We start from the raw sequence: 18,855 nt of genomic DNA, 5'->3' as shown, positions 1-18,855 counted from the left end.
TCGCTGAGCGCCCGAGGAAGCGGAGGCCGAGGTCGCGGACCGGCTGCACAGGGCGGCCCCGGGCTTCCCGCCGAGGAGCTGAGGCCAGGCCGCCCTCAGCCCGGCTCTGCTGGCGGGACAGGGGGGCTGGCAGCCCGCGGGCGAAGAACCGGGTACTGAGGGGGGCCGCGCCTGGAGCCCCGCTACGGCACAGCCCCTTACCTCCAGCGGCTCCCAGGCGCCACGCGTAGGGGAAGGCCGGCCGGCGGCAGCCAGAGCGCTGTGGTAGAGGGGAGCGGCCCGGGACGAGTTTATATCCCGCTCGGAGAGGGCTACACCCAGCCCTGCTCCCGCCCCGGCTGCCGGACGGCGGCCGCTTCTCAGCCTCCCGCTCCTCAGCCTCCCGCCGCGGCAGGAGCACAGGGCGGCGCAGGCCGGTACGAGCCCGCCCGCGCGCCCGCGCCTTCGCGCCTCCCGCGCTAGCGTTCCTCCCTGAGGGACCAGGATGAAGACGTGAGGGGAAGCGGGGGCCAGAGGCCACAGCGCAGAGGAACTTCCCAGGGGGCCGCCCCGCTCAAGTACAGGGAGCTTCCTCGGGAGCCGCCCCGCTCTCCCCGCAGCAGAAACACCGTTCCCACCGGCGGTTGGCGGGCGGTGCCGCTGCTCCTAACGAGGGTCCGGGCGCGGCCGGCGCTCGCAGGCAGGTGTGGCGGGGTGGGACCACCCTCCTGCCGGTGCGGCCCTGAGCGGCGGCTGCAGGCGATGCCTGAGGGCAGCAGCGCCTGGGCGCCGTCTGAGGGGTGCGTTTCTTAACTTCGAGTATTTCTGTCTAAAAACAATAAATACGTTGCCGTGAGTGAACACGGAAATAACCGCGATGCCTGTTTGTTCAATAGTTTGCCTTCCCTTTGCTCCGAGGTTAGCCATGGAGAAGCTGTTGGCCGTAAAGATTCTGGTGAGGAGCTGGGCCAAGCTGGTTGTATAGTGCACACGTAAGTCCCTCTTAACTGCTGGAATACTTAGAGCTACGTATATGGCTGCAAGCAAAATTATAAGCACTGTCATTATAAAAAAGTTACATTCTTTAAAACCATTATTTCCTAAATTTGTTTGCCTGATGCTTTTTTGAAATGCATAGGGAGTTGTAAGGATGTTGAGAGATTTATTTTTAGTGCCCGTGGTTCCTTTATTTTAATATAACAAGTATGGTAGTTAAAGTATGTGGGTTTTATTTTAGTGTTACTGAGTTCATATTTCCACTAAAACTATTTCCCTGAGGCATCTGCTTTGAGGTAATCAGTAATATTCTAAAATGTGTTCATGTAATTATAGTCTGTATCTAATAGAGCTGCATTTTAGGGGTAAGTGAAGGGGGGAGGGGGGGAGCATGTGTAGTTTGTAAGCTTCTGAAACAGTTTTTTCCAAAATTTTTGGTTTTGTTTTAGCAGTTGTAGTTCAGATTTCTGACGGCTTTTTTTTTTTGTTAATGCACTAAAATAAAAACCTTTCAAGATGAGACTACTTAATCAGTTTCACTTTATGACAGACAAGTTATAAAACTTGAAAGTAGAACTTTAACGGGAACGGGGACGTTTGCTCAGATTACATCAGGCCCAGTGAAAAACACTGAAATATGGTATCTTAGGTGAAAGCTTACAACAGTACCGCTTTTATGGGCTGGCTTCTGGGGTTTTGGTTGTAATCACGTTGAAAGCTAAATGAGATGATGCAAGTCAAATTACTTGAAGAACCATAATATTTTTCTCAGAAAAGGTGAACACTGGCCCTTTTAAATCAATAGTGATACCTGAAACTGCAGCTAAAGTTCTTGTAAGTCAAAAGGTGCTTATCCCGAAAGTGAGTAACTGTATGAGACCAAGTAACCTAACAGATAAACTAGATATTGCTCCTGCTTTTTGGCACTTCATGTGAATTGTGAATTCTGCCTGTGAACCTAAATAAATGATTTTGACAGCTTCTCCTTAATCATCGATACATGGAGGTTTCCATAAGCAAAACTGTCACATACGTTTTAGCATGATTTGACGCAAAGGGAAGGTCACTCCAAAGACCTGAATTGCATCTCATGCTCAGAGAGGGTCATGAAACTATGTGATTTCTATTTTGTCTTTGAAAACCGTATTTGTTACCTTGGTAAAAAGAAATCATTCCATAAAAGTAGTACACATATTAATACCCTACCATTTAAATATATTTACAGATGCACGTTAAAAATACTGGTTATGAAAGCTATACATATTATATATACTACTTACATATCCAGATACTAAGAGCTATCCCTCAAAACCAAGTGGTTTTGGTTCATTCCCTGTCTCTACAATGTGTTGTGTTTAAAAAGACAAAAGACATAGCTTTTCATCTGCTGTAAATGATAAAAGTTTTAATATCAGGTGGCTGTGGTAGCATCCCAAATTATATCTTTTTTGTTTTTTTTAAAGAACTGGTCCTACCTAAAGCTAAAACCGTCTGTACCTTGTACAATATGTGTAAAGTTTTCATTTTAATAATTGATTTTGTAAAGAGGGATTGAACTGCTATAGAGCTGAAATAGGTAAATCATTAAAATAGCATTTTTACAGCAGTGGCTTAACACAAATTATATTTTTCTGCACTGGTTTAACAGGGGTGACATCAAATAGGATGTAACTTTGCTTAAAAATAACTGGTTTTCAACATGAAGTTGAAAATGTGGCAAAGGCAACACCTGTACAGGAAGATAAAATTACAAAGATTAAGTGTATCTATTTCCCTGTTCTGTGGCACTGGTTCTTAGCAAGAATCTGCATTATGGGAAAAACAGAATAAACGTAGACTTATCAACTTACTTGCTATATCAGCTGAGTTTGCATCTGAAAAGAAACTGTACGAATTACCTTGGCTCAGAATACTTTTTATTAATAACTTCTAATGTTTGTAGAATATTCTTGAATTTAAATCTGTAGTGAATCATAGTCCAGGTTAAATGTATGAAAAGTTGAAATATCACAACCAACAACTGGTAAGGAAAGGGAGAATCTGCACAGAGAAAAGTAATTAAAACTGGTCACGTGCTTGAGCTCAAGAGAGATCACTTCATTCTGCTGGGAAAAAAAGGTATGTCCTGGACTGTGGGATCTCCACATGGGAGGCAAGGGCAGTTCACAAGTGGGTATGTACACAAAGGGAAAGGGTGTAGATGGTGAATGATGTAGGCATGGGAAGAATCTGTTCTGAAGGAAAAAGACGTCTTTTCAAAAGCAAACTTTCTGCATCAAAGCTAGTGTCATCAGTTGCTAGTTGTATTTGGTGTTACTTTCACATGCTTTTACAGAAGGTTTGCATTCTAATTCTAGTTTTCCTAATTTTTGGTCTGACATGCAGACCACTTATGTCGTTCTACCCAGACACAGTTGTTCGTAACAGAAGGGGTAAAATGAGGTTTTGTGAAGTACTTTTCAGATTCTTTTGTTGAAGAGGATTTATTTTAGTTTAGTTGAGCTAGTGCTAGATTCAGAAATGCCATGTCTTGCATTGCAGACTTCAGTACTGGCCTACTTGAAGATACTGTGTGGCTGATTTCCCCTCTGTGGGTTTTTTTACCCTTATGTGTAATTTAACAAGAATGAGATTTACTTCCTTTATGAAAAGCCTTGAAATCTATTAATGAAAAGTACTTAAAAAAAAAACTTTTATGAATGTAAAAAGCTGGGTCTGTTTGTTATGATCTGGGGTTGTATAGGTACGTGTACATTTGTTTCTCACTAAAAATAGTGTTGGCTTATTAACCATTCAGACCATATAATAATTTCTATTTCTATTGTGATTGTGGTCATCCAATAATTAATTTCTCCAACTTTCTTCAGCTCCTTTTAAAGATTTCCCTCTTTATCTGAATGGGTAGCAAAGTAACTTCAATAAACGAAAACATTTATCTGGCCTCAATTAGCAATCGAGGCATGTTCTTGAGATGAGTAAGAGCAATTAGTGGTTAACAACATTGTTGACAGATGTCACATACTGAAATATGAAACAGCATTAGCTTAGATTACATTAGGGGATAGTTGTCAAGTACTGAGAATTTATTGTATTATCTTATGTATAATGTGATGAAATATTGATGAAAAAATGTCATATTTCATGTCAATGGAGCTATTGTTTTGCAAAGATGAACTATGGGTATGTTCAGCATTGGATATACTTCTGAAAACTTAAGAATACTGTTGATTAAAACAGTTCCTCTATGAGGCCAAATGCAATTTCACAAATTGCTATCAGTTGAAAGGGCGAGATAAGTCTATACTTGTTACATCCTGGAATAAAAGCAAGGCCGTGTTTGTTGATACAGAATTCCATCTCCTAATTCTTACTGGATCTGTAAACTGTACTTTATTGCCTTTTTTCTCTCAGAAATTAATAATGCTTTAGCTTCTAGGGTCAGCAATAAGGTAGTTTCACAATATCATTAATTTTTAAATATGAGTAGTAAGTATGGGTTTGCTTATTTACCATGATAAAAGGTCTGTATTATACCCTGTGAGACGCTAGAGGGAGCAAAGGGAAAACAGGGAGGAAAGTTAAATCCTATTAACTGCTTAATTTTGCTCAGAATGCGAAAATGTGATTTGTTATTGCTGTACTGCAGTTTACGTTTTAAGCCTGTAGAAGTAACCTTCTCGTTTTGTCCTTCTCACATTTTTAAAGGCTTTTTCCTTGTTATAATGACTTACTTCACGCTCTTGCCTTGCAAGTTCTGCATAAAATGGGTTTAGGTTTTGTTGTTTATGCTTTTCTGAGGAAAAGTGTGAAATAGTAAATTATATTTTAAAGGAGAAAAAGATAGGGTATTTTTTTGTAATTTTTACCAATTTTACAATTCCTGTTATGGTTTAACGCAACAGGCAGGCAAACACCACACAGCTACTTATCCGCTTTCCGCCCCCCCACCCCCCAAGTAGGATGGGGGAAAGAATTGGGGGAAAAGAGTAAAATTCATGGGCTGAGGCAAAGATGGTTTAATTGGACAGAAAAGGAAGGGGAAATAATAATAATCATAATGATAAAAGAATTGGAATATACAAAACAAGTGATGCACGATGCAATTGCTCACCACATGCTGACCAATGCCAACCCAGTTCCTGAACTGCAGTCCCTGGCCAGCTTTGCCCCTAGTTTATATACTGAGTATGATGTCACATTGTATGGAATAGTCCTTCGGCCAGTTTGGGTCAGCTGTCCGGGCTGTGTCTCCTCCTGGCTTCTTGTGTCCCCCCGTCCCCCCCCAACCTATTTGGTGTTGGGGTGGTGTGAGAAGCTGAAATGCCCTTGACTTAGTGTAAAAACTACTTAGCAACAACTAAAATACCAGCATGTTATCAACATTATTCTCATCCTAAATCCAAACCAGAGCATTATACCAGCTTCTAGGAAGAAAATTAACTCTATTCCAGTGCAAACAAGGACAATTCCTCATAATAAGCATCATGACCACACATTTTCCAGTATTCTTCCTCCTGTAAGACCATTAAACATAGGCAATTATAGCAGTTATACTTGCTTCTAGGAGTTCCTTGCTTCTTACTTTTGTGGGACATGAAAATTCAGGAGAATGACATTACCTATTCTTTCTACAGAAGCAGGATAGGAAATATTTGGGTTTCTGGTAGATCTGTATTTAATGGGGTTTTATGTATAAAGTGATTTAAAAAAAAAAAAGGCTGAGAGTGCTGAGCTATTGCACATATTTTAGAAACATTCATTTAAGCACTTCCTACATGTTCATTAAACTGAGATACAGGAAATAAAGATATCTCATACTTCTTAGTTTCCACTATTGTTCCATGGCTTTTCTTGAATGCAAGTATTTAAGTGAGCTGAAGAAAAGATTTAGAAGCATGGATACAGAGCTTGTACAGATTAAAGGTAATCATTAGGTGTCCCGGGAATGGAGAGGTTTTGAAAGGATTAAGAAAAAGCACATTAAATTTGCAGCATATGTAACTCATTGTAGACCCATAAGATTACCCGGGCTGACTGGTTAGAAAACTGCTAAATCACAGAGTAGTGAAACTAAGACTGTTAGTCTGTTTGCTTAGAAACATGTTTCTTTTTTTTAAGGGTGGAGGTGAAGCAGTTACTGAGCCTTGACTAATTTCTTGGTAGGGGCTTTTATCTGCCACTTTTATTTTGCATGTAGAGCAAGTTCAGTGACACCAAGGCCATCTGGGTCCAAGCACTCCACTAAATCAGAAATTCAGAGAGATGATGGGATGAGTACAAATGTACATGATGAAAATTGGCTTGTGATCTATGTTTAGGGAGACATACAGAAGCCAAGTAACAAATCTGGTGCATAAGATGAATAATATTGAATGTTCTGAAGAAAAAAAAATCAAGCTACGTTTTCTAAATACTAGATAATGTTTACTGTTCATGTGTGTATTTGAAGCAAGAAAAAAGGGACAAAATTCTTTTGTCATCTCGTACTTTTCATGTGTACTATGAAGTACAGTTCTGTGTTTTAGTACTTTTTTGGGTAAAGTCAAATGTTTACTGTGCTGTGTTTTGAGATAAATAAGATCCGAAAAAATCTGAAGTTCATCTGGAAATGAGAAATCATTGCTGTTTTCCAGAGCAAATCAGACTCGAGCCACTAGGTGTCTCTAAATGTAAAATAAAAGTAGTCAAGAAGGCAGCTAAGGCTACATAAGAACTTATGGAACAGAAGTGCAAGGGGCTGGAAAACATTTCCTTTCGTAAGGAACAAACCTGTGCTTTTAATGATCGGTTACTGAGTAGAAATGTTTTGTCCTCTGATGACTAAGTTTCTTTTGAAACTTATTCCTTCTTAATTATAATGAGCACAATTTAATATTTGTGTGACAGCAAGCAATTTCACACAAGTTCTATCACTATTACAAATATGACAGTTAGAATGTGAGTCTATGACAAGTTATTTGTGTTAAAACTTCAGGATTTTTTTAATTGCTGAATCTTGACCTTTCACTGCAGGTTTGGAGATTACTAACAAATAGCTATTTCAATAAAACATTTATCTATGTACTTGGTTAATGACATGTAACATTTTGAAGGAGAGCCCTTCCTTTGTTTCCTGTTGGAAGAGGGTAAATGGAGTGCACTGAACTCATTTATCAAGGTGATTCTTGTGAAGCCCAGAACACATCACCTACTATCCCTAGCCACAGTTGTGCCTATCTTTTGGAGACAAGGACAAAACTGATCTAATTTGTAGTTCCTATCTTCAATATTGCTCATAGTTTCTCAGGGTCAAAAATAGCTGATTGGTTTTCTGCTTATCCTGTTGCTTTCATGATGTATCTCTTGATAGCATATTTTGTTACAGAGGTCATTATTTCTATCTTCTATCACTTATGGAGTCTACTGAAAATTAGAGTAGATTCTGCATTCTCAGGTGTATATATTTCTGAAAGGTAGAAATGAACTCCTTGGAAAAACTGATATTTTGGGGGGTGGTTTGGTTTTTTTTTTGCTTTCCCAGTTGAATTCCTTCTCGTTGGTTTCAGCTTCCTGTGTTGTTATGATCACAATAATGAGAATACCTGTTTCTCTTTGAATTTGGTCTGAAGAGTGTGCAATTTTGTCCCATAATAGACAAAAATCTTCTCCCATTAGCTTTCAATTTAAGCCAATGATTGACTTCAAGGGGAAGGCAAAACCCAGTTTATCTCCTAGTCTACTGAGGTGACTGGCATATTTCTTCATGTGCTAGTATAAGGAGATACTTAAGAATGTTGATCAGCTGAAAATTTCACTCACTACATTAATTTGCAAAGGAGCAAATTCCTTTTCTTCTCAAGGGAAGAATTTAAGAAGGTAGGTAGTTAAAATGTCAGTGTTCCATGGCCAAAAGTTCTTTCAAAACGTACATGGGTCAGCATATAAGTAGTCAAGAAAAGCTGGCTTCATAATGTTCACATATAGAGATGTGAGGGGTTGCAAGAAAACTGCTCCTACACTATATTTGTAATATCAATAGAAATTTGTCTAATCCCCCTCAGTTTATTTTTTAATATTTTCTAACTAAGATATCTTAAACCAGTAATGGACTCTGTTTTCATTTCCCTGTGAAAGTTGAGAAGTTATATTCCACATGTTTTTGCAATCAGTATTCAAATGTGCTCTGTTCCTTGTTTTCCTCTCACAAGATATTATATTAAAATCTATGAGTTCATGACCATAGTTGTTGCCTTACAAGTATCCTGTGGAAGAGGAACTTCCTGAGAAGAACAATATGTAGTTTTAATGCCAAGGGGGTAAATCATCAGACTGAAATCTCCTTGCTTTTGATGAATTAACTGAAAGATGCTGTCAGGCTTCAATTTGCTAATGTATGCTACATAAATTCATATAAAGAAAGAGAAGTTAAAAAAAGCAGATTCTCACTAAAACATAAATACGTAAGCTCACAATTGAAAAGAATAATCTCCTCCTTAGATCAGTTGAACATTTAGATTGAAAAATAATTACATGTATTTTCTGGAAGCAGAGTACTCAACAGTGTCAGGTATCAGATGACACATCCTTAATAACAAATTGTACCTCATTACTTTGACTCTACTTTTTTCAATAGGCGAGAGTATCTGCAGTTCTCATATAGTTTAGAGAAAAATGCAATGTAAAAAAAATCTTGTTACTTTTTCAGTGTCTTTCTAAATTCTTGATTCTGCGTATAGATCTCCAATGTTGGAACCTTTTAAATTTAGTCAAGTTATTGGACTGAAATGTAATATCAGGCATTAAATAAGAAATGGTGTTACGGAAAAGGGAAAACATTGGGGAGGGCGTGACTAAGTAATAGGGTAATTGCCTGAGGTACTGAAACTATCAGTTTGTGAAACGTGCATGTTGTACGGCGGCTTTGACTCTTACACCCTTTAGTCAAACACCATCTTGACAGCTTGTTCCAGCTCAGTGCTTTTCATTATTCTTTTGCTAAATATAATAAATGCCCTTTCCAAGTGGAAGAGCATTTGGCCATGCTCTGTTCTCAGTCCACATGACCTTCTGCCTATATTCATGTATACTCTACATATTTTATATTGTCTTTTCCAGTTGCATATGTAAGAAACAGTCATAACATCACAGCAAAGTAGATGAACCACAGTGAATGCTGTTTCTGCTGGATTTCAAGGATTCAAGGAGAAAATCAATATTCCATATGAAAGGTCCTGATATTTGAGAAGGTGAGTGAAAAAAAGGAAGAGGAGACAAGTTAACAGAATTTCAGAAAGATAGAGATGCAGCTGTGTAACTTTGACTCATGCTAAAGTATACTTGTGACTCTATTTACTGAACATTGTCAGCAGTGATTAGATTTTTGTTCCAAGTAAATAGTTTTCCATTTGACCCAAATGCACACTTGGGATCAGATTCTCAGGCAGTGTACCAGGCTAGCTCTGTTAACTTCAGTGGAACCCCATTGCTTGCATAAGGTGAAAACCAGGCTCCAAGACTCAGATTGCTGTGGGAGACTTGTTCAGAATAAATAGAATTCAGAAGAGAGAGATGCAAATATATTAATATAAAACACAAGACCAAAAAGTAGTATCTTAACAACTTCACATGACATAGTACCGTGTTCCTAAAACATCATAAGTACTAGACACTTTGCGCGGGGAATAAAAATTCAAGACTACGCACAATATGTAGAGTGGCTGTAGAGTTTCATGAAATCCTGTGCTGCGTTTTCTTCAATGTCACACTTAACAGATTTTTGACATTGCGAGCTACCACAGAATCACAAGGAAGGAACTGCTGTAGATCATGTAGTCCAACATCCCTGCCTAAAGACAGGGTCAGCAAGAACAGGTTGCCCAGGACTGTGTTCAGTCAGGTTTTGAGTATCTCCAAGGACAAAGACTCCACATCCTCTCTGAACAACCTGTTTCAGTGTTAAACTACCCTCACAGTAAAAATGAGTTTTCTTATGTTCAGGTGAAACTATGAGTTTCAATTTGTGCCCATTGCCTCTTCACAACTATATTGTTATTAGGCAACAATAAGAAGAGTCAGTCTTGTTTACACCCTCCCATCAGGTATTTACAAACACCAATAAACCCACCCCACCTCCCCAAATTTTCTTTTATCCAGGCTAAACAGTTTTAGGTCTCGCCTCTCTTTTGAGATATGGCTATCATTCGGACCCCAGTTTCTCGGAACTGCAGACAGCCAATCCTGAACTCAGACATATGCATTCCCCTCTGCTCCAGGGAAACTCCCTACTTGAATTTAAGACCTAAGACCAAAGGCTACAATTATAATATGATAGAGAACAAAACATTTAAAAAGTAAAATATTACATGCCTGTGGAAATATATATATAATAATAACCACAACTGAAAACCAAAGAAAAAAACCCCAGTATTAACATGAACGAGTAGTCATAAACACCACAGTTTTTATAATTATTTCAACATTTTGAGTATTGTAAAATATTTTAACATTGTATGAAAATATTTATTATCCAGTGAAGTGCTGCAGTAGAATTAGAAATTCATGAAGTATATTAAAATTCAGCTTTTCTTTTTATGCAATATTTAGTCACACTTTATTTTAGAAAATGAAGCCTACTTATGGTTATCTATAGATAATACAATAAAATGAATATGTGAGTCTGTTAAAAGAATAATAAAACCCTTCTGTATACCATTTCAGATGCTTTGCAAATATTAAAGTTTAAGAACTCCCAAAGTATGTTCTTAACAAAATAGTTCCACTGAATTTATTATTGCTGGCAAAGATCACATTCAGAAATGTGTTTAGACTAGAGACAGCTGCACGCAGCAGATAGAAGCTGAGGAAATGAGTGAGGAAACAGTTGTAAAATTTCTCCTTTCCATCTCAGTGTGTATGAGGGAGAAAGAATTCATTGTTGGTCTTTCACTGCTCTGTCAATTGGCTGGCTTTCCTCCATGTGAAACCTGGGAGGAGCGTGCAGGAAAAGTGAAACACACTTGCAGTGAGGAAACAGGAGGAAAAGAGTAATACAGTCTTCAAGGCAAATGAATTTTTTTGCATTTGTAAAACAACTTTAATTCAAATTTATGTTCTTTAAAATATTTTTCTACTGGAATGGAACTTCTCTCTGTAAAAGGTAGGTTTTTCTTATCACACAAGCTCCTTCACTCATGTGACAAAAGTTTAGTAGGTGTCTATAAAAAGCAACTTCATAGACTGCAGATGTGCATTGTTCATTTTAATCGATGGGAATATTTCTTGCATTACTTCTTTCAAGGGAAGTCAGGTAGGTGCAGTGTGTAAATTCTGCACACTTGCAGTGCAGTGTAACTGCTGCAGTGTTTGGATGCTGCTGGTGGCTTAGCGACAGTTTGGGCTCTCCCCATTTGCGCTGAAAGTGAAAGCTTTCTCAGTGTGAGGCGTGGTGGAATTATTCAGACTGTCAGACATTCTGCAAATACAATGCAATTCCATAGAATGCTTAGGGCTGTCTAGGGATAGATGAAAAAAAGAATAAGGCAAAGGAAGGTAGGTGAAGTTAGGCGAGTGGGACGGGCATTGGAAAACAATAGTAAGCTTTGGGAACCTTTGCACTGTAAAGTTGTGGCCTCAAGGTTTTGTTTTATTGGCACTTACTAGTTCCTAAGTATAGCAATGAAATATATGATATACATGAGTATATTCTTAAAGCAGGTTTGATTTTTGTAGGACTGCAGTGATGTTTCATTCAAATTGAATTGAACCCTTATGTGCATTGATATGGTAGGAAAATTTAAAGAATAATTAATTATATTGTTTAAAAGTCTAAATTCAATGAACTTTAGTAGTCAGAGACTGGATACAAAACGGTGACCAGGTTGGATTTTCTTAATTATGATGACTATCTGAATCACAATCCCATTAGCTTCAGGGCATTTTTCATTAATGAAAGGGATACCATAGCATGGAACTTAAGGCTGTTGAACAAAGTTAGGATTTGAAATATTCACTTTTTAATTGATAAGGTGTTTACTGCAGTATGTCTTTTCTAATAGTCAAAATAAATACAATGTAATAAAGGATTCTTTGTAAGATGATAGAAGCTACTTTAGGTTACTTGAAGTCTGTGAGCCTTCTGTGACTGTTATTGAAAAGCATTTTGAGCTAGCGCTGTGAGGTGATGGATAGTATACTGCCCTTCCTGGTCATCTGGTATCCATTATGCCCTTTGTGTTGTATCCATCTATTTACTAAGTTTCTGTAACTGCAAAGACTTTCCACATGTTTTCTTTCCCAAGGAATTCAGAATAATCATACTATCTTACCGCAATGGTGCTTGATTTTCTTTAAGAGTACTTGCTTTCATTTTTGATTGAAGTTTTTTATACCACAGAAATCCCTTTCTGTGGTATTTTTTTCCCCATAAAATTTATGACAAGCATTGTTAAGGTATTGTCTGAATGTTTGTTGTTTGTTTTTTTTTAATAGTGAAAAAAGGAAGGTTGGATAAAGCAGCTGGTAAGTCTGATTTACCTTTTAATTTCTGCTTGAACGTATTTATTTCTTGGGCATGCATGTGTGTATCACACTAAAGAATCATTCAGGCCTGGGACTACTTGAATGCATTTCATCAACAGCTCAGTACAAAACAAATGAGGAAAGAATTTAAAAATATACATAGATTTTAAAGATCAAATTAACAAACAAGACTGTGGCCTCAGACTGTGTAATTTTGAGAGACAATAATTAATAACTGAAACTAGTGGCTTTTAAAGGATATTTCCACTAAAAATAGTTTTTACAGAGTTTGATGACCTAAATGGGTCACTAGTCAAGAGAAATTATTTTTTATATAAAGAGAGTGCAGGATGTTAGTTTCAGCAGGGCAGGGAGAAAATGGTTTCTGAATTTTCCCAGTGAGGAAATACAGATGGGAAATACTAATGGACCATTATAGAGATCAGGTATAGGCCCTGGGCAATAAATGTGAACAAAACCAAGCTGCCCAGGACACTGTAAGTCTGCCCCCAGGACCAAGATTTAGCCAGAGTGGGAAAGAAAATCCAAACTCAGCCAGAGGTTTCTCACACATAGGTGGACTATAAACTTGGGGCCTTCAAGATCTTTGTGGTTACTAGTTCTTAGGAGAAGCTGGTAACAACCTGACCAATGTGGCAAAATTTGCCAGTAGATGTCTGGCTAACACGTTTAAGTAACCTCTGCAAATCATTTATATCTATCTTGATTAAAGAAAGGTAACCTGAAATAGCACAAGTTAAGCTTCTTTCTGGGAACATGATGTCTGTGAGGCAGTCATCATCGTGGGCTGTGACGTATATGTATGAAGTATAGACTGGACATTCATCTTTCATTGAAATCCTAATGCAATGAGACAAATGGTCTGCAGGGCTCAGCAAATCTTATATTTTGTTGGTACTCAAAAGAGGTGATAATTTACAAAAAAATATGATCAAACAATTATTTGGTGAAAGTTAAGACTTTTTAATCTTCTTTGAATGCTGTTGAAGATGTGTTAATGCCGTAAGTAATGGCAATAGAGTTTGAGTGGTGTATCCTCTGATAATTGGTCATGTTTTCTTGGGCAGAAAATCATTTAAGTGGTGACTGAGAGCATTATTGAGATTCCTGCATGTTTCTCAAAACTCTGGGATTCTCCTGTGGTTAATTTACTACTTTGTGGAAGCTGCCGTGAAGTTGCTGTGCTCTGTTTTGGGTGGAAAGCTGAAGATATGAGTAAAAGGATAGCCTGCTGTTTTTGTTTTCACAAAAGTTAAAAGGCAGATGACAAGGTTCCAGGCAAGGCAATGATAATGCAGGCAGTCTGAAATTTCTTTAGTTTTTGTGCTAGAAAAGGAGCTGGGGAAAGATAGATGATTTGGTTTGATCACCTGGCATTAGACATAGGAACATGACATTTTCACATGTGAAAGAAATTAAGGAGTTAAATATAAAGATAATAGAACAATGAAATAGATTACCACTAAAAATATGTCTTAAGAAGTATCTTGTCATTTATGGCTTCACTTGAGGAAGGTAAGTTTTATTTTGGGGGGAGGTTGGTGGTTGTATTTTTGATTTAAATGTAAATACAGATCTGGGTGCTCAAAATAGCTAAACACTGGAGGTTGCTATTTTTCAGCCAAGTGATTTTATGGAAATTCTTCTGAAAATTTCTCAACCCTTGAGTTGCAAGCCTCCAAACTGCAAATAAATTATGCAACTACAAAACATTTTGCAAATTTTGCGATTTGTTTGCCTGAGTTACACAGAGTGAACAATAGGATGGTATGTGAATCATGCATTGTTGACACAATTTCTTACAAGTAAGTCACCATTCTTCCAAATCTGTATTGACTTTGTCAAGTTTTTTCAGTGTAAGGACAAAGAGGTATGTTTGAGAAGACTGGTGCACTGAATTACAGAAAATAGATAACATTGATCACTGTTGTGGTTTTTTTTATTGAAAAGAATAGTTCCCATTACATAACATTCTTTTGTCAAACATTATCTTCAGCCCTAATCGATAAGATCTACATACAGGATGTACAGAATTAACTCTTCTCCTTCGCACTTTTTCTTAACTGCAGTGTAATTTGATGCAACCTATTCAAAGCCTATTGTGGACAGTGACAGCTTCCCTCCAGCTCAGGCTTGTTGATTGACGCGGGGGGGTGGGGGGGTGGGGGGGTGGGGGGTGTGTGGGGGGGGTGGGTGGGATGGGGATGTAATACACACAGCTCAAAAATGGCTTCTGTTCTTGGCTACATTTTATATGTATGTTTTGGCAGTAGTTCTATTAAAAAAAAAAAAAGTATCTTTTTTTTTTTTTAAACCATATGTCAGTGTTGATCCTTATGGGATGCTGGAGGCTAATGACATGCATGCAAGCTGAGAAGCTTTTCTGCACAGCCACATTTATCAAGATGATATAATATGCCGTTTGGTGCCTTAGTTCCTGTGTGAGGCCCTAAAGGGTAGAGCTTTCCCTTAGTTCTTTTGCTTTTTCCTGTCATTGATATCTTCAAGCACTTTGATTTAAAAAAAAAAAAAAAGTTTTTTTGCTGATTAGGTCCAATTTTACGAATATACTCTGAGTACAAAAATGTTTGAGTTCATCTGGGACTGCATCTGAAACCCATTTTGCTGCTGCATTTATAGACAAAACTAGATTCACATACAAACAGAAGACTGAATCCCAAGTCTGTGGCCTTGTCCTAATTGGAAATTACAGCCCATTAGCCAGTCACCAACATTATACCAACTGAACGGCAAACAAAATAATAATTTGCAGAAAGGGAGGGTATACTTGTTTCATGCAAGATCTGTCAGGGCGATTGACAAATAATCTGAAAAACCATGTCTGGAAGCTGATCCTTAAAATACTTGCTCACATTTAGGATTATGTTGTCTCCCACTTGCAATGGACAGAGATTTTCCTGTCATAATCCCATTAAAATGACTAAGAATTTCCTTGTTCAAAGCCATGTATTTGAACCACACCTCTGACTGTTTTGTATGGAGCGTGTTAAACCCCTGCTACCATGAAGCTGAATGTTTCCAGCTTCTAGGAAGAAATAAAGTGGGTTTTAATGTACTGGTTGTTTCTTTTTCAGATGCATTCAAAACCTATGTTGTTTTAAAAGTCCAAAATTTAAAAAGCACTACAATAGACAGAAGGGGAAGTGAACCTTGCTGGGAACAGGACTTCATGTTGTAAGTAATAAGGTATTCTTATCAGTTGGTTTTGTTGTATCTTTGCTGCGTTTGGATAGTTAGAGAAATTAATAAAATCTGAGACCGTGGGCAGACTGCAAAAGTGAGAAAAAAATGTCCAGCTCAGAGAAAAAGTGCCAGGTTAGTTCTAAGGAACAGACCAAAAGTTAATTTTGCAAGCCATGTGCAGATCAAAGCTAGCAGTCAAGGGGAAGATGATATTTTTCTCCAGTATCTTTAATTTCCTGTGATGTTTTAGGAATACAGGAACGAGGAGAACTCAAATTGATCCTCATGCAACTTGTTTTTTGTTTTACTCAATTTCCTTTCAGTATGACTGATATTTTACACATTCATTTATCTACTTAACTACCTATGTAGGTAGATAATATCTACCTATCAATATCAGGTCAATAATAACTGCTAGTTATTATTGACACGTACTGTTTCTCACTTCTGTCTGCAGACCTTTGTCTGCTTCCCACAATTCTCCATCTTGTTATTCCGTCTTTGTTCTCTTTTCTCTAGAGCCTTATATATAACTCACTGGTCAGGAGGGTCTAAATACTTATATACTGACTGACACTCAGAGGAAACCTGCTTTCAAGTCTCAATTTAAAAGCAGTTAAAACCAACAAATATGTAAACTCATTAGATGCTGAGATAGTATGTTAATCTCTACTATTTTTGGTCCCTCCTTCCTCCCTGCGCAAATCTTTCTCTGCCATCACATCCTCTTTGTAGAAATATAGATTTTGTTACTAAGGTCTAGAGTTGGCAGAAATATTTTTACAGAATTAAACATTTGATTGGTTTTAGTTACTTTTATGAAAAATGTCCTTTTTACAATTCTGGGGTTTTTTTCTAATTCAAATATTTTAATATTTTGCCAGAAGAATTAGTTCTTATGAATCACTTTTCCATACTTTCTGGTTATCAAAACACATAAATATCTTTTGACAGGATCTACATGTGCTGAAACTGACATTTTGATTGAAATACCTCCCCCATTTAATTTTATTCTGTATTGAAAACAGCATTTCTAAAACCTGCATTTTTTTTCTACATAGAACTTTCATGTAAATTAGTTTTATTTGGCAGTGCTCTTAATCTTATTTAAGGGTTTCACCTTCATCACCATTTTTTCCTAAAGTTATTAATTGGATTTGGATATTTATTTTTTTTTTGGTGTCATGCAACTGATTTCTTAGACAACTGTAGAAGACTACTAGTTTGTTTAACTGAAGACTGTGAGTGACTGAAGAGCCTGTTATATTAAGCCAACAGATATATAGCTTGTTTACATGACATTTTATGACTCGATGTAATGACTTATCAAAGAAGTTTTCAGAATTTCTAACCATATAAAAGTAATCTTAATCTGGAGCTAATTTCTCCTCCACTCCCCAGTCATCAGGCTTCTCTAGCAGACTGTTCAGAGCCACAGCCTAAATTATCCAAACAGGAGGATTGTATCTGTCTTTGAAAATGCAAAGGAAAATCAAGATTGATAGCTAGCCCTTTTAAATACCATTCTTATACTGCAGCTTTGACTTGTAGAAAAGATTGTCATGTTTCAGTGTAGAGGAATCATTTCTGTATGACAATACTGTGTTAATTTTTTCTTTTTGCACTTTGCTGATCCAGATATAATAGTTCTATGAAACATTGGACATGGATTGGATGAGAATGTAATAGTGTATCAGGAAGCAGATCAATTAAATTTCAGCATTTGCCCTGTTACCTTTAGTGCAGGAGGCAATTTAAAAATACTTTTAAAGTGAGTGTGTGAAACCTATACTCTAAATTTTCTTGAAGAATGTGTTAAAGTATTAATAACTTTGCTCTGCTGCTGTATAAATGCTTTGCTTTTAATCATATTGTATGCAAATGAGTGTTCCATGAGCAGTTTATTAGGATTATTTTCTTAGTTTGCAATTTAAATGTTACCAAAGAATATTAAACCACACAAATGTGTGAGACTGCTTGTAGCTCCATCTGCTGCCTACTCAATTATACGACACAGCAGACTTCTAAAAGGTATTATAAATAAGCATTTAGAAATACATTTATGTAGACTTTTACAAGTCATACTGTAATTCATTTTCTTAAAGGTGCTCTCTCCACCTATGCCTGTAAAACATCTGTTCCATTACACACAGATATAACCAGCCTGCGTTTTAAAAATTACATAGTTTAAGCTTTCAATATGCAGTTTCACTGTTCAGTTAGTGCAACAGTTTTAAAGTTGGGGTCCAAAAGTACCAAAAGATAAGGAATTGCAATCTGCCTTCCAAAACATATTTGTAAAAGGAGAAGCTGAAGAAAACAAAAATTCACTGTATCTATTCAACTGCATGAGGACAGTGGAAAATTAGATATTGAGGCAGCCAACATAATGTTTTTTGAGAGCCATGTGATGAGTTCAGTATCAGTCTCGGGAGTGGCACGCATTGCCCTTCTCAGAATTCACTTGTCCTTTTCCTGGTAAATTTAAGTACGCAATAATTCACTGTGGTACACAACACAAATCAGTTGAAGATTAGTTTTAGTACTTCAAAATTGATTCGGTCAAATGGAGATTACATAAAATCAGTCACAGAAGACACCCAATCCCTAGTTTATTATATTGTTCATATTTACAGAACTGGCCCGTAGCTGCTTATAGTAATATATAAAAAAATGCCAGACATTCCATGAGGAAATAACTTCTCTCTTAATTTTAGTTCAATGTCAAAGTTAAGTTATATGGCCTGGCAAAATTTTGTTCTAAATTCTTGCAAAATAAGGTTGTGGTATGGTATTTTTTTGATCAAAACCAGCTAGTAACAAAATGCATGCATGCTATAAGTAGAATTTACAGAGCCTGGATCTGCAGCTCTTCATGTTGAGAGCTGTTTTCCCACTGCATTTTTGTTGTGTAGTGCATCTTCTTGATTCTAAGGAAGGGAACAAGCTCCAAATGTTTTTTTACGCCTGGTCTCCTTACAATGAAAACAAGAAACTGGTTTGATTTCCTGTAGTAAATGGTCTGAACCTTTCTTCCTCTAGATTTTTGTGAGGGAAGATGGAATTTTGCCCATACCATTATAGATCATTCTTACCTGATGGTCCATGTTGATTGACAGTGTGTGCCATCATAGCTGACATCGCCGACTCTTACTGTTT

General features: G+C 37.4%; 1 protein-coding gene across 2 annotated transcripts in view; it reads left to right on the top strand.

Moving 5' to 3' along the window:
- The first annotated feature begins 446 nt into the window (after nucleotides 1-446).
- The window catches only part of UNC13C (unc-13 homolog C), a 257,718-nt gene continuing 239,309 nt past the window's right edge, over nucleotides 447-18,855 (top strand). The window contains exons 1-3 of one of the 2 annotated variants that reach the window (XM_080396569.1): nucleotides 447-11,110; nucleotides 12,442-12,471; nucleotides 15,588-15,687. In XM_080396569.1, coding sequence (XP_080252695.1) covers nucleotides 11,089-11,110; nucleotides 12,442-12,471; nucleotides 15,588-15,687 — 152 coding nt within the window. In that variant the 5' untranslated portion in view covers nucleotides 447-11,088. Of the gene's footprint in view, nucleotides 11,111-12,441; nucleotides 12,472-14,695; nucleotides 15,688-18,855 lie in introns of those variants that run through there. The other variant, XM_080396568.1, reaches the window with a different exon arrangement.

This window comes from Falco punctatus (genome assembly GCF_963210335.1).
Source record: "Falco punctatus genome assembly, chromosome: 7".
NCBI lineage: Eukaryota > Metazoa > Chordata > Aves > Falconiformes > Falconidae > Falco > Falco punctatus.
The sequence above is the reverse complement of the archived record's forward strand: the minus strand, read 5'-3'. Positions and strand labels throughout refer to the sequence as shown.